This window comes from Aspergillus lentulus, assembly GCF_001445615.1.
Source record: "Aspergillus lentulus DNA, contig: Alt16, strain: IFM 54703, whole genome shotgun sequence".
In the NCBI taxonomy this organism is placed as follows: domain Eukaryota; kingdom Fungi; phylum Ascomycota; class Eurotiomycetes; order Eurotiales; family Aspergillaceae; genus Aspergillus; species Aspergillus lentulus.
In genome coordinates, this window is record NW_028322113.1 from 1,135,947 (window position 1) to 1,151,156 (window position 15,210).

At 51.5% G+C, this 15,210-nt stretch overlaps 5 protein-coding genes across 5 annotated transcripts; 4 read left to right on the plus strand and 1 right to left on the minus strand.

The window, feature by feature from the left end:
- Positions 1 to 1,125: 1,125 nt before the first annotated feature.
- On the plus strand, positions 1,126 to 3,134 carry ALT_7848 (Zn(II)2Cys6 transcription factor domain-containing protein; the record flags this gene model as incomplete). The annotated part of the gene is made up of 2 exons (XM_033561076.1): positions 1,126 to 1,744; positions 1,828 to 3,134. The coding sequence occupies 2 exons, from the start codon at positions 1,126 to 1,128 to the stop codon at positions 3,132 to 3,134; spliced, it is 1,926 nt and encodes a 641-aa protein (XP_033416967.1).
- A 1,000-nt stretch (positions 3,135 to 4,134) lies between these two features.
- Positions 4,135 to 5,261, plus strand: ALT_7849 (hydroxyquinol 1,2-dioxygenase; the record flags this gene model as incomplete). Its single annotated transcript, XM_089600333.1, has 3 exons — positions 4,135 to 4,371; positions 4,427 to 4,920; positions 4,991 to 5,261. The coding sequence occupies 3 exons, from the start codon at positions 4,135 to 4,137 to the stop codon at positions 5,259 to 5,261; spliced, it is 1,002 nt and encodes a 333-aa protein (XP_089455226.1).
- A 145-nt stretch (positions 5,262 to 5,406) lies between these two features.
- ALT_7850 (uncharacterized protein) lies at positions 5,407 to 9,206 on the minus strand (the record flags this gene model as incomplete). Its single annotated transcript, XM_033561074.2, has 3 exons — positions 5,407 to 6,330; positions 6,389 to 8,979; positions 9,047 to 9,206. 3 exons carry the CDS (start codon positions 9,204 to 9,206, stop codon positions 5,407 to 5,409), a joined length of 3,675 nt encoding a protein of 1,224 aa, XP_033416965.2.
- Positions 9,207 to 9,929: 723 nt separating this feature from the next.
- On the plus strand, positions 9,930 to 12,144 carry ALT_7851 (potassium channel family protein; the record flags this gene model as incomplete). The annotated part of the gene is made up of 3 exons (XM_033561073.1): positions 9,930 to 10,243; positions 10,301 to 10,439; positions 10,495 to 12,144. 3 exons carry the CDS (start codon positions 9,930 to 9,932, stop codon positions 12,142 to 12,144), a joined length of 2,103 nt encoding a protein of 700 aa, XP_033416964.1.
- Positions 12,145 to 12,653: 509 nt separating this feature from the next.
- ALT_7852 (CCAAT displacement transcription factor COY1) lies at positions 12,654 to 15,110 on the plus strand (the record flags this gene model as incomplete). Its single annotated transcript, XM_033561072.2, has 4 exons — positions 12,654 to 12,792; positions 12,857 to 13,024; positions 13,079 to 13,929; positions 13,983 to 15,110. The coding sequence occupies 4 exons, from the start codon at positions 12,654 to 12,656 to the stop codon at positions 15,108 to 15,110; spliced, it is 2,286 nt and encodes a 761-aa protein (XP_033416963.2).
- Positions 15,111 to 15,210: the final 100 nt, after the last annotated feature.

Sequence of the window (15,210 nt, forward strand, 5' to 3'; positions counted from 1 at the left end):
GACTCCGCTCCCTGACATTCGCAAGAAATCCAGCTTCCCATCATAGTCGAATGGAAAGCACCAAAATGAGCCTGGACGACGCGGGAAATTTTTAGACTGATGTCAGACTTCTTCTTTCCTTTTTATGATCTTGCCGGTAGATTGATTGCATCAATTAGTGGTCATCTTTGCTCTATAAGGCTGCCTACAAAACTGTTCCGATCGCACCCATGTTTAGATATGTGGCCTAAGGCAACAATCGTCTAGAGTTGTAGAAGGACTCGGAGGAGGTGTCGAGTTCCGCCATCCGCGCCATCACCACCGCCATCTTCATTTCCCGTCGTCATCAGGTATTTGTGGCCATCGGGATGGTCCAATAATAGTGCCCTTTCATCCTTGTTCGCTCTTTCTGGTTGTCCGTTCCATCCATCCTTCTTTGTCCGACCTGTGCTTGCTAGAAATATACTCCGAATGCCTCCTATCTACGGAGTACCCATCTACAGATGACAGTACTCCCGGCCGTACTCCGTACCTACCTATCGACTACCTAGCTGTCTATCTCCCTGTCAGCTTAGATACCCGACTACGACTAATTGGCCTGTCTCTCTGCCATCCCGTCCGCCTCTCCACCTCTCTTCGTCTTCCTCTTCCTCCTCCTGTCGTCCTCTCCTCCCTCTCTCTCCCCGTTTCTCTTTGGCCCCTTTTATGTCCTAACATTTTTTCCAAACCCTCATCTTAGCTGCTGTCGTTTCCTAACTCTTTTCTCCGGTTGTATCTGCTCCGTCTCTTTCTGCGTCTTGCATACTCTCCGCCTTCTTTTCACCCACCCTTACTCTGTACTCCATAATTCATTGTTTGTTGGGGTTCCTTATTACCTAACTCGAAAGATTTCCTAGCAGCCCAGTGGCTACTTCGGAATCCGCAGCTGGAGCCTTATGCTCCGCCATCACTCACCATCGATCGCCATTTGACCTTTTTTTCCCTCATCGCCTAATTCTCTCCATCCCCGCAAGGGCTCGGTTTTCTAGTGTCGATTTTTCCGCGATAGCATCAACTCCCTCCTCAACCCTTTCACCCTCTTTCTCATCATTTCATCTATCCTCATCTCCTGGCTGATTCACTGGACCACACACGTTACACGCCTTCATGGAGTCCAGACCCCCAGCGGCGGTTGAGCCGTCGAACAAACGGCCCAGGTCGCCGTCCGGCGACTACTATCCGATTGCTTCCAAAGTACCTAAGAGCCATTCGAACCATCTCCAGATTAACTACCTCGCTCGTCAGTACCCGGACAATCTGCCTCTAGTCTCTCTCGATGATACTATGCCAGCTATTTTACACCTAGTCGGCGAATATGACGGCGTACTTCATCGCCACGAAAGTATCGCGGGTAACCTCGGCGCATGTCCTCTGGGACCCATCTTGATCAAGCGTTTCGAGCGCCTGTTTGACGGCCCTCCTCGTGTACTCAAGTCGCACGGTAAAGAACCGCCTAACATCACCTGGTTGGATGTCGTCGAATTTGCCAAGAGCAAGCCGGAACAGTTCAACCTGGAGAAGTCGCGCAATGGAGTGCGCGTCTGCCAGTTCTATACCAAGCAGTGTCGCGTTGAGATCAGCGAGGAAGATTATGTGCTTATTGCATCCGGGATGCCACAGAAGATGATCCCGCCGCAGCCAATCATCGAGGACGAGGAGAAAGAATTGGGTGCGCTGGAGATCTTGGAGAAGAATTTGCAGCAGATTATTCAAGTTGCCGATCAAGGTTGGTTTCATGACTCCCTTCAAATGCATTTATATGGTCTCCTTCAGTGGCACCGGAAGCTTACTAGTGTGTTCTTACTGCAGTATCGGCTCGAGCTAGACAGCTCAATCATCGTTTGAAGAATCGCAGAACGGCTATTGTCACGCGCCGCGAAAATGACGCCTCTCTCAAGGCCCATCACCCGCCCCAACCCCATCAACTACCACAATCACAGCAGCCTCGTTCGCTCAGTCCGATTTGGCGCGATGCGACTGGCGCGGTTCCAAACCCGCTCAATGGCAATCCCCCATCCAACGCTCACTCTCCCTCTACTGGATTTGTCGCAGTGAATACCGCTCGTATGAATCCCGGAGAACCTCCCATGGAGGAAAATGCGCTGTCGTCGCAGTTTATGTTCTCCCACTCAAACACAGACAATGTTACCATCATCAATGGAACCTCCATCAAAGGCGCATCTCCTACGACACGTGCCGAGCTGATGAAAAAGTTTTTCACTACGCAAGATCGGCAAGGGCGCAGCTACGAAGAGTCGACTGGATCAGCTAATCGGCAGTCGTCACGGCCGCGGCCGAGAGCGTCGGACGCTGGAGACTACAGTATGTACAACCCCGCACCTACTACCGTCGCCATTCCTAGTACGCCGTCGTCATTACTGCCTCCCCCAAAGGCCAGCAATATGGAGAAGGATGATGGCGGTCCGTTCAAGATGGAAATGGTTGCCCGCATGGAGGAGTTGCAACGGGGAGAGCGTATTCTCCCACCCTGCGATCGCTGCCGTCGGCTCCACATGGATTGTTTGAAGAATTTGACCGCATGCATGGGCTGCACGAAAAAGCATGCCAAGTGTTCCTGGAAGGATGTCAAGGAGGAGGAGTTACGCGAGGCGCGGTCGGACGGCACCACTCGTGAGCTCGGAGACAACGCTCAGTCGAAAGACTCTCCGGCTGCCCACACTCCCGCCTCGGCTCCTACCCCTGGTGCCGTGTCAGTGAACACTACGTCTGCTGCACCGACCCCAGCGTCTGTGGTTCACGCTCCAGAGCACGACCGGTCACAGGAGGAAGGCGGCGTGGCCTTCAACAGTAGAAGAGATTCCGCACCCACGGGGGGACCCGCGCCGGGGACCCCGTCGCTCAAGGATACCGCTCCCCGACGTGCAATGAGTGAGATCCATGGTAGCGCGGTGGGAAATCATGACCGACGCGTCAGCATCAATCGCAACAACGATCCAGTGCCGGACGACGACGATCCAGACGCCAACTCCCGGCTCATGCAAGCGATCATGGACACCGTGGACCATCATGCGCGCGTGGCCGCTGCGGTCAAGGAAAATGGTCATGAGCAAATGAACAGTGATCGAGAACGAGATCGCAAGCTAGTGAGAGCTTAAGCTCATTTCTTATTGGTGTTGCGACTTGGTTTCGTTTCTTTATAACTTCTGGGGATCTGAGCAGGCATCGAGATCCATGTTTGATTAGGTGAACAATTTCTGTACTTATCCATTGAGTCTGTACTGTTTGAGCGAGTTCAGCGGATATCCCTCGGTGTTTGTATTTGGACTATATTATCTATAAATTGACTGTCTGCACCATGCAACTCGAAAGTCCACCGGTCCGTGTAGAGAGCTCCATCGGCTATGACTTAACCGGCAGGAAAAGACATTACCCGTTTAATGAAGAGAAGCAAAGATGGGATAGCATTGACACAGCTGTAAGCCTGTATTTTGATGAAGGATTGACAGTGCGCAGATAACAATGACTATTAAAACCACATAGATTTACTTGCTTATGATCACAATCATCGGATCATCTCATCTAAGTCGGTAGTGGGACACCCCGCAAGCAACCTGGATCCATCGGATTTACCGATCGGCATGTAAAGATGGAGGAGCCTGAGGCGGAAAGTGTCATGCCTGAGGCTTCACTGATTGGCTATCTAATGCTGACCGCTTTCAAGTACAAGTCGGCAGAACGCCAAAAAGGGGAACTAGGCCCGGGGGAATTCCGATGGCCAGTCTAGTGGTGATGATGATGATCTTGTCCTAGGTGGTGCATGAGAGTAGACTACCCCTCAGGTAATTATCTCAAGAAGCTTCGGAAATAATAGATTTTGCGGGGTATTGCCGATTCGTCGACCACACCGATGATGGACCAGGTCGGTCAAGCAAGCCCTTGCTTATACAATTATTACCCATCAAACCATCGGCTCCTCAGCTCTCTTGCGGAACCGGTGGTCATTGCGGGGTGGTGTTTCTTCGTGCCTCCTTGGACAATGGGCTGATGGGTCTGGTCTATTAAACCTGGTGATGCCCCATTGAAGAGCTTGAGCATTCATCTTGTCTTTAGACTTGTTGATTGCTTGTTTTCTTGTTCCATTCAAGCCTTTCCATCATGGACCCCTCACAAGTCAAGATCCCCCCGATGAAAGACCTCACGGTCGACAACATCACCGAGAACGTCATCCGGATCAATTCGCTGTGCGAAGATGAACGCATGAAATACGTCCTCGAGCGTCTGGTCACGCATCTCCACGACTTCGCCCGGGAGACCCGACTCAGCTCCCAGGAATGGATGACCGGACTTACCTTCTTGAAGGAGGTGGGCCAGATCTCCTCCGATGTACGACAGGTACGTATCTACCCTGGACTTTCGCAGTAAACACACACGAAGAACTAACGCAAAGGAAAAAAAAAAGGAATTCATCCTCCTCTCCGACGTCCTCGGCCTCTCCATCCTCGTCGACTCAATCGACCACCCCAAACCCCCCGGCTCAACCGAAGGCACCGTCCTCGGCCCCTTCCACACCCATGAAGCCGAAGAAATCACTCAGGGCGGCCTGATGTCGCACGATCCCAAAGGCGAGCCGCTCCTCGTCGTCTGCACCATCAAAGACACACACGGCAAGCCGCTTGAGGGCGTCAAGATCGATATCTGGGAGACCGACTCAACGGGCCACTACGACGTGCAGTATCCCGGCCGCGACGGGCCTGACGGGCGCTGCATCATGCGCAGCGACAAGGACGGCGTGTTCTGGTTCAATGCGATCACGCCCGTGCCGTATCCGATCCCGCACGATGGGCCGGTGGGTAAGCTGTTGAAGAAGCTGCACCGGCATCCGTATCGCCCCTCGCATATGCATTTCATGTTCGAGAAGGAGGGGTACGACCATTTGATTACGTATGTTCTTTGTTCTTCGTTCCCCCTTCTCCACCCGCAGAGTGAAACGGGGGCTTATGAATTGAGGCAGAGCTCTTTACCTCCGACACGACCCCTACGAGACCTCCGACGCTGTCTTCGGCGTCAAGAACTCCCTCGTCGTGGATCTCGGCAAGGCGGGCCCCGAATACGCAAAGAAGTATAACGTGCCCGAGGACCACGCCCTGCTCACCTACGACTTTGTCCTCGTCACCGATCAGGAAACCGCTGATCTGCGCGCAAAGAACTCCAAGGAGGCGCTGGATAAATTGGGCCGGAAGGTTCGCATCGTCAATGGGTTACCGGTGCCGGACCTGGATTGAAGAGATTAGCTATCGTTGCACCTTTGCTTTTAATCTGTACATATTGAACTGTCTGCGAGATGTGATCATGAGTATAACGCGCATTATTCATTACGAGAGTCGTCGTTGTAGGGTTGGTATATACAATGAGGTCAATACGCACGTATCATAGCCCCGATTGTGAAGCTTCCACCATATCCCCGAAGTCACTTCCGCCATCGGCCACGTTCACCGCTGCTGCATTGCTGTTGGCATCACCAGCTGTAGCATCTTTCAACCTTCTCACCCCTGAGTCGTCCTCCACCCAGCCACCAACTTTCTCCATTCCTTCAATATACTCCGCGCCAATACGCAAGTTCAAACTCGCGCTGAGCGCCCGCTCGATCCGCGCTTCTCGCGTCTGCGAAACTAGGACCCGGAAGACATGCGCCAGAAATCCGCTGAGGATATCCACACTCCAATCATCGGGGATCAGCTGCAGGACATCTTTGATGTCAAACCAAGCGGCGAACCGTGCAAGGAGATCACTGGTCCGCTCAATCCGTTCGGACACGTCCTGGATCTGAAGGAATTCGTCTAGAAGATACCTAAAGAGCTCCGACTGGTGTGACTTGTCAGGGAGTTCGACAGTCCCTGCTGAGCTGGTGCTGCGAGGCCCGCCAAAGAGGCAGTACCGAACGGCAGAGTCATAGTCACCAAGCCCGTGCGTGAGAAGGCGGAGGGCCTCCCGGTGGCGGCCCTGTAAGCCATCCAGGATCACCGACTCGGAGACGAGTTCGTTCTGGAAGGGTTCGATTCGGGCGAGGACCGCAGGGATTGAATATGTCAGTTTGGAAGGCGATGGCATCGAAGAGAATTGGCTACTGCTCCCTCCCCCGAGCAACTGCAGCAGCCGAAGTCGAGACTGCCACCAAGATTCGGCTGGGGTGTTTTCCATTATGAAGTTCATGTACGTCGGTTTAGGGGGCCGCAGGGCGCGGTAGGTCGAGTAGGATTCTGCAAGAGACTCCCGGGCCGCGGGAGAGGACTCGAGGACGGATAGGACAGTATCCAGGTAGTAACCGAGAAGGTCGTCCGCATATTGCGTGTACTACATATGTTAGGCGTTCGAACAGCGTGTAACAGTAAGAAAGCATGTTGGAACTCACCTTTTTGGCGAAAACGAGATGCTCCAGATACACCTGGACTGCGTTGGGTGCGCGCTCTTTCAATATTTTCACGACATCAGCCGGCTCGAGTTGAACCTTACTGTTCTTGTCTGCGAAGACCTGAATTCCAAGTTGAGGGTTACGCCCAGCAAGCCATGACCCGTACTCCTCGACAAGTTGTGCGTCTTTGATCTTGACGAGGTATTCGCGCATTCGCACTTCAACGTCCGGCCCTGTCACCTCCCCGCCCACATCTGCTTCTCCTTCGATGATTCTCCGCCATGTCTTGAGAACGTTTCTGGTCATTTTTTGGCTCTGATACAGCCGGCTGAGAACGTATAGTCTGTGATAACTCTCTAACAGTATCACGGCCCTGTCGAAGCTGCCTTTCCAGTTATCAACAAGCTTACCCAGCTCCGCAGGGATTGGAGAGACCGAACGCTGCTCCATTGTCAATTGAGAATTCTGTTCCAGGAGCAAATGCAACAGAGCTGCATCGACGCTATCAAAGACGTAGGTCTCATCAGCGATGCTGCCATAGCCCCTCTTCTGCTGCCATGAAAGAAGAAAGCGCTTGATCATGTTCAGGACTCCATCATCGAGAGCATTGAGGTCTTTGTATTTTTCGTCTGCTGTTTCCAGGCGCTGTAGATAAACCTCCGCGATCTGCGCCAGCCCTCCATGAATCCAGATTCCCTGCGGGCCCTGCAAGACTTCTTGACGTAGATGTGGGATCAACAAGAGAACAATCCGCGGATCCAACCCTCCAGTAATCAGCACCCTTTCCGTTACCTGGATGGCGGCCCCCTTTCGAGCAGCTGCATCCATGAAGAGCAGGTCACCGAAGAGAAGGAGGCTTGACTTTTGTTTCAAGAAATTGAGGCCCAAGAACTCGGCTTCAGAGCGCGGCTCGGCGGCCTGAACTTCTTCAAAAACATCCAGAATAGGACCCCTTTTCAAATCCCCGTACATGAGTTCCTTTGACCCCTGGGCATCTTGCAAAGCACCATCAAGCTGTGTTGTCAATGGATTTCTAACCACTCGCCAAATCCGGCGCCCAGACCACATTACCAAGCTGCTTTGAGCCTGACCCAGAGCCCGGGCGAATTTGGCTTCTTCGTTATTGCGTTCCGCCTCCCACCCCCGCTCTGACGACCCATCGCCCTTCCTTGCTCCATCGGAATCAGTCAACTCTTGAGACTCGAACAATTCCTTCTCCTTCTGAAGCTGCTCAATGGAAGCCTGGGTCCTTGGATCTGTCACTGGTAGGTAAGGAGACAAGGAGGGCGTCTTCAAACGGACCATCTGTAACAAGTTCCCCAGTTCACCAAATTCGAGTTGGCTGGAGCTCATCGTATGACAGATTCCAACAGGACATGACGGCATGTCCTCCGCCGTAGGTACCTCTAGCCAGCTCTTACAATTCTCCTCCTCCCTTCGATCGACGTCCCACGATTGAATCTCCAACCACTTGCAACGTTTCCCGTCTTGGTCTGTCTCTATGACCGCAAGGATGTATTGATCGTGCGTATTCTCGTTCGACTCGACAAGGTTGTTCCCTTCGCCGCTGTCGATTACAATGTACTCAGGGTAGCGGTGGAAATTGAGTGTCCCACGCGGTACAACGTCCCCATCTAGATTGACAAACATGCCAACTCCAGGTTCTTTTTCTTCTGTCCCGGTAACTAACAGAAATTCCGACGGTGTTGGAGACGCAATGTGAGGTTTTAGCTGCTTCGGCAGGGGAGGAAGCGGTTTTGTGTCACTGACGGAACCAGGCTGTGGCTCGCCTGCTCGGTTTTCAATAGACGTTCGCGGCGATGCACTGCGACTTCGGTCTTGCGAAACTGATCGTCTCGGCGTCCCGGAATCTGGGGAGAGTTCAGGCGTCGCAGAGCGCGACCGATTATGCTGAAGGTGCGGCAGATTTGGTTGAAGCATACCAAGAAGTGTATTCGAGCTAGGGCTCCTGGCATGAGAACGGGTTCCTTGAGGCGTTGGAGACGGGGCTGACGGCATCTCCTCCACATGGCCCGATTCGAACGCTTCGTTAGACGAGGATATAGGAAACAGAGGTATTTTTTGCTGATGCTCCACATCAAGCAATGAGTATGCATGTGAGTCAGCAGCACAGGCAATTGTTCCTCTTCGCAATGCCATGAGACAGCCGGGAAACTCAATGTTTCTGATGCGTCGAGCATCGTCCCCAATCCTGACCAGCATCATTCTACTTTGCGCTCCAATCAGAACAACGGGCGGTTCAGTACCATTTGTGTCTGCGTTCAGGTCAAGACCGCCGATCCAGCGACAGTTGTTGACCTTCGTATTATTAAAAGCCGGGCTGAGCTCAGGTAGCAGATAGAAAGTAACCGTCCCGTTGCAGAGCACGCATGCTTTGTTGACTGTTGGAAGCAGAACAATTTGCTGAATCCCGGGGTGTGCTGTCGCCAATGGTGCATTCTGAGAGAACGGAATAGGTAGTCTTGAGGCCAGGATAAAGGACGGTTCGTTCGACCTGTCAGAGGGGTCCGCTGGAAGGCAGACGAAATGAAGGATCTCCGCAGAGGAAGTACCGATGTAGAGATTATCATCTGAGGAGCAGAACCTGTCAGTTGTCTTTCTCTTCCAGGAACACACAACAGAGAATTCAGAGCTTACTCCAGTACTCAACACAGGTAATGTAGACATCGTCAGCCGTGGGATCTTCGGCGGACAAGGGCACCTGGTCTAACAGGGACCGGAGCACATAAGGGGCTGTTTTTGGAGAGGTAATTTTCCTCCTTTTGCGACGGCTAATGCCGTCATCTTCCGACACCATAGTGAGACCAGCTCTGGCGCTTTCAAGACAGATCACTTATAAAACGTGAAGGTGAACAACAACAGTATGTCCTGGAGCTCGGCGGAGTTGATGCCTCATAGAGTGGGTCCAAACTGGGGGTTCTGCTATGTCAGCAGCCGAGCTTAGTTAACTAGTTAACTACCTAGTAACTAGTCATTGGAGACGCCTTGGCCGTCCCATTGCATCCTAGGTAACATCGTTGCACAATTGCTTGGTATGACTGAGTTTAAATTCGATGGAGCATGCTTAATTCGTAGTCGAAGTATTCATAGTCCTGTACACATCTGATCGGTTCTGGCCATGTTGCAGCACAACATAGAATAGCGAACATCAACAAGAATTGATGATGCCGTCGCGTACCAGAATCACGGGACGAAGCCATATGCGTTGCAGATCATGTGGCACGTCCCTCTTTTCAAGCCACCGCTGCTATTCTCGTGGATAGATGCATCCACCAATCCATATCTTACACTCTTATTCGCACAGGGATCGCAGACGACTTTCTATGGATCCTGGTTGCGACGTCATTGCAGAAATCATTTAAATAGTTCCTCAAGTCAGCGATGCAGACTTAAAAAGGCGGCCCGCTTGAACGATTTAGTATAGCTTTTCGAACCTCAAAATGGGATCTTCTGCTCTCATACGGGAGTAGTATGTTTGTTCAGTTTCTTTCTGCCTACCTTCGGGTAAGCAAACGCAAGAATGGCGCCGCAAATAAACCGCAAATCCGGTGCTTCGGTTCATTCACAAGTACCACAGTCCTCTGACCATCGAAGGCGGCAGTCCTTTTGGGAATGGCTTCTAGGTCAATTTCACTTAAGGCCTCCTGATGATGATGAGCCTCAAGACTGGTGGTTTGCATCTACCGCGGTACCTTTAGTCGCCGCTGCCACTGGCCCCCTTGCAAATGTCATGTCAATTGTTGCTTTGGTCATGCCATGGAGAAGTCACATATTCTTCGACCAGAAAGACTCGCTTGGAAACCCCTTGCAAGTTGGTTTCTCAGACCCTCGATGGTAAGGATATCGTTCACTGCCATGATGACCCGGCTGAATGTATGCTGACTTCTGCAGGTGCATTGCTCTTAACGCTACCTCACTTGCGTCGGGTCTTTTGGGGAACGCGTTCCTGCTGTGTAATTTCACACGTATTATACGCTATATCATAGCTTTACCCGCATCTATAATCTGCTGGACTGCATCAATGGCTCTTGTGAGTGATGTGGATCAACTCGAGTTCGCAAATCTTCTGACTCTACATTGAATAGTTGGTTGCGGCAACCGTTGCGCTGCATGTATTTGCAAGCCCGATTGCACCAAATGAACTTTACTCGCAGGCTTACTGGAGTGCCGTCATCGCGGCAATCCTTTATTTTATTCTCAGCGTCATATTGATCATCAATATGTTGGGGTATATTCTTGGACATTATCCCCAGTACTTCGCTCTCACCGATGGTCAGCGAACTCTGATTTTACAGACTCTGTCATTTGTTATCTGGCTATTGATCGGTGCTGTGATCTTTTCCAGGGTCATAGACATATCATTCGCGGATGCGCTATACTTCTCGGATGTAACCATTTTAACCGTGGGATTCGGTGACATTGCGCCTACAAATGCCATTGGAAGAGGCATTCTATTCCCTTACGCCGTGATGGGCATCATCATGCTTGGTCTAGTGGTCGGTAGCATTCATCAATTTGCCAAAGATCTCCAGTATGACAATGTCATTCGCAAACATATTGAGCGGAAGCGGGTGGCAACTATCAGACGTGCTACTACATTGGAAAATAATCGTAGTGGCCCGGCAGAGAACGGGACTCACACGAGCGACTCTGACGAAACAGCACAGATTGGCTATCGGCCTCGCTATTCACGTGAACATCCCATCAGAAGCAGTATCAGCTCCTGGACCCAGGGACTGGTGGGTCGGTCGAAGCTTATGCTCATGAAAGAAGAAAAGGACCGATTTGATGCCATGCGTGCCATTCAAAACGAAACAATCATATTCCGTCGGACATACAATCTATTGATGAGCATTGCTATTTTTGGGATAGTGTGGACATGCGGTGCAGTGGTTTTCTGGCAGTTGGAAGAAGATCTTTCATACTTTGATGCTCTATATTTTGGATTTTGCTCACTTATTACCGTGGGATATGGAGATTTTACTCCCACAACGAACGCCGCAAAGCCGTTCTTTGTGGTATGGTCTCTCATTGCTGTTCCAACGATGACCACCCTCATCTCGGAGATGAGTGACACAATCGTTGCCTGGTTCAAGAATGCCACGGATAAAGTTGCGGACTGGACGGTTCTTCCACAATCATCCAAGTATAAAGCTTTTCTCCAAAGGCTGCCTGTTATTTACTCCGCCCTCGAGCGGCGAGCAGAAAAGAAACGAGTTGCTCAAGGCTTTCCTGTTGGTGACTTAGAACCAGGGCAACAACAGGATGATGGTGGTGAGTCCAGCCGACGCCCGAGACCCCTAGAAGATCTAGCTCGCGACTCGAGTCCTTCTCGTCAAGATTTGGCCCAGCAACTCGCATTTGCAATTCGACGGACAGCAAAACATGCCCTGGCAAGCCGTCCGAAGCACTACAGCTACGAAGAGTGGGTTGAATTCACGCGTCTAATTCGATTTACTGACAACAGTCCTGAGGGGGTGGTGCTTGATGAAGATGAATTCGGTGTGCTAAACTGGGATTGGATTGGAGAGACAAGTCCGATGCTCGCGTCGCAGACAGAGCCGGAATGGATCCTCGATCGGCTCTGTGAAAGCCTGATTCGATATGTGGATGGTCAAAGTCGAAGACAGCCTTCTGACCAGGATGAGAAACCTCTAAGTATAACCAATTGTGACCGGGATGTCGAAGAGCCTACATTGAAGAAGGAAAGAGACATCCGTTTTGAGGATGATTAGGGCTATTCAATTTGCTTTATATGCGCCTTTCGATACAAATATGACGTGATTCTTTATGTACAGAATGATGCTCCAACACTCGTACCTCAGGAGTCAGCACTAAACTATTCCGCTCTTCTTCTGATTATTGACTTCGTCTCTTCAAACATGCTACTTTATCTGTAGTCATTAGGTAGCTGTGAATCGGATCCAGACACGGGGCTTTCTTCTGATGTTCTCATATTATACACAATCATACCATCAAACTCCCAAGTGATCTCAGGTAGGACTGTCCCAAATAGGAAATACTCGGCAACCCTCAGAAGCCTGGGGCCTGAGGAGAACAGCTTACCCGTTCGGAACAACCATCGGTCCGCTCCGCGTGTCAACTGTCAACGGTCTCCGCATCTCAAACCGATCTGTCTCCGTCCGATCGCTGCCTTGGTCGATAATTGTAGGGGTATCTAGTTGAATTAGACGTCCGATGGGCTCACTGAGACAAAAGTTTGTGCCAAAATAGAAGAAAGAAGATGGACACTTTTGCGATTACGGAAGGCATCGTTCCCGAGAACAACAATCAAAATGGCCACGACGCCGAACGGGCCAGCTCAGAGCAGCAGCTCCCAGAAGGAGCGAACAAGTTTCAACGTGCCATTGCGGCCTGGAGAAGTACGTCACCATTTGATTGGCTTGTCTAGTTTGAAACTCAATTTGCTGATATCTCCACTATTAGGCATCGACTTGACTACGACCGTCGCAAAACTAGATGCTACGGCTTCGGATATTGTCGCTCAACAGCGTGATGCACTTATACAGAGAAAGGATCTAGCTCAGAAGACAAAGGATTTTCGAAAATTAGACGATGCTTCCAAGCTTGCGGAATACAAGGGTCTCCTGAAATGTCCGTCCTACCTCAGCCGCGATCAAGTTGATCTTTCGAGCTAACGTATGGTAGCATATCAGAGCTTCATTGATCTCCTGACCAATCACGGGAAATCCTCCTCATCTGCGTTTCTACAGCTCTACTCCTCTCTGTCGGAAGCTCCTGATCCTTACCCACTCCTTGAAGCCTCGGTCGACTCGCTTGTGCTCTCCGAGCAAACCGTCCCGAAATTGACGTCTGAGAGAGACCAATTGCAGAAATCTGTGAGTCGTCTTACAACCCAATTAGAGGATACGGAAACGCGACTACAAGAGGAACGAGCTGCGCGAAAGAATTTGGAGGACAGCCAGGAAACGAAGATCAAAGAGATCGAGTCGTCTTGGTCCGCCGTGTTGGCGGAAAAGTCTGACAACTGGGCCGCCAAAGAGAAGAGCTTGGAGGAGAAGGTTGAAAATCAAGAGCGCTTGTTGAAGGAAATCAAGGCAAGTTATGAGGTATCTCAAAGGCTGGGCCAGGAGAACGATGGCGGTGACGGCTCCCAACACGGGGCGACTGCTGCAGAGCTAGAATTGGTGTCTGCCGACTTGGAAAAGACGACCTTGCGACTAGCCGAGGTGGAGGCCCGAAACGAGCAACTCCGGCTTGAGCTGGCTCAAGCCGTTTCACATTCGCAGGCTACGCAGGCTACCTCGGTTGAGGACGATCCCGCCTATCTTCGCCTTCAGTCAGAAAACTCGTCCTTGTTGCGCAAACTGGATGCTGCGAGATTCGATCGGGAGTCTGAACGTCACGCATGGGAGTCGAAGCTCTCACAACTGGAGAGACAGAGCTCGAAGGTGGCTGCGGAGAGGGACGAGCTGCGGTCGCGGCTGGAAAAGACTGCTGACTATGAAGATATCCGCCGCGAGCTGGAGATGATCAAGGTAGGATCTATCCTATGGCAAAACAGCCGTACTTGCTTGCTGATTCTTCGTAGTCTATTGAGTTCTCTGCGGGCGATGGGGACGATGATGAGGCTGGAGATTCCACGGGCAATGCTAACGGTACCAACGGTGCCCTTTTGAAACCTAAGGATGGATCCAGCGGTAATAGTCTGGAGGGGCTGCTCTTGGCTCGCAACAAGAAGTTGACAGATGAACTTACCGTTCTTCGTGTGTCCCATCGTGACCTCCAAGGTCAGCTTGAACTTCTGCGTGAGGATCTCTCAAATACCAAACAGGAACTGGAGAAGTCCAAGCAGTTATCCACAACTCTTGAGAATGATCTACTCCGTGTACAGCAAGAGGCGGCGAACGCTTTCCCATCGTCCGCAATGTCTGTTGCTGGTACCTACAGCTCGAGGTATCCCCACTCAACCAGGAGAGGAGCAGCGTCGCCGACATCGTCCATAATTTCAGGTTTTGATCAGGCGGCAGCATCCTCCAATGCAATGGATGCTATACGCGCCGGGGAGCCTGTGGGTGGTGGTTCCGGTCTGCTGCCTATGATACAGGCTCAGCGTGACCGCTTCAAGAAGAAGAATGCGGAGCTAGAAGAGGAGCTGTCAAAGATGTACAGCACGGTCAAGTCCTTGAGGCAGGAGGTTGCTTCCCTTCAAAAGGATAACCTTAGCCTTTACGAGAAAACGCGATATGTCTCAACGTACAGCCGTGGCGGAGCGTCCTCGTCAGCCTCTGCCTATGCGAATAAACCCAGCAACTCCTCCGTCCATGTCTCCGCGGACACGCCTTCTGGTCTTTCACTAGACCGGTATCAGTCCGCCTACGAAGCTCAGCTATCACCGTTTGCTGCTTTCCGAGGCCGTGAGTCGGTGCGGGCGTACAAGCGCATGAGCTTGCCCGAGAGGATCGTGTTTTCTATCACACGAATCATCTTGGCTAATCGAACGAGCCGAAACCTCTTTGCGGGGTATTGCTTTGCCCTGCATGTCTTACTGTTTCTAGTATTGTATATGATGAGTACCATGGAAATAGAAAAGCACAGTAGCGCCACTCTGGGAGCTGCTGCCGCTGCTGCAATGGCTGGCGGGGGCGGGTCTGGGAGTAGCAGTGGCCAGCTACATGGTGATGATTGGCAGCAGGAGGGTTTCAACCATGCAGCTTAGTGGCCATCTGACTCCTTCTCCTCGTCTCTATTTTTGGCAATCGGCGTCTACAGGGTCGGAGATGTCTAGTACTTCAGCTGAATACTACCTTCTAATCTAT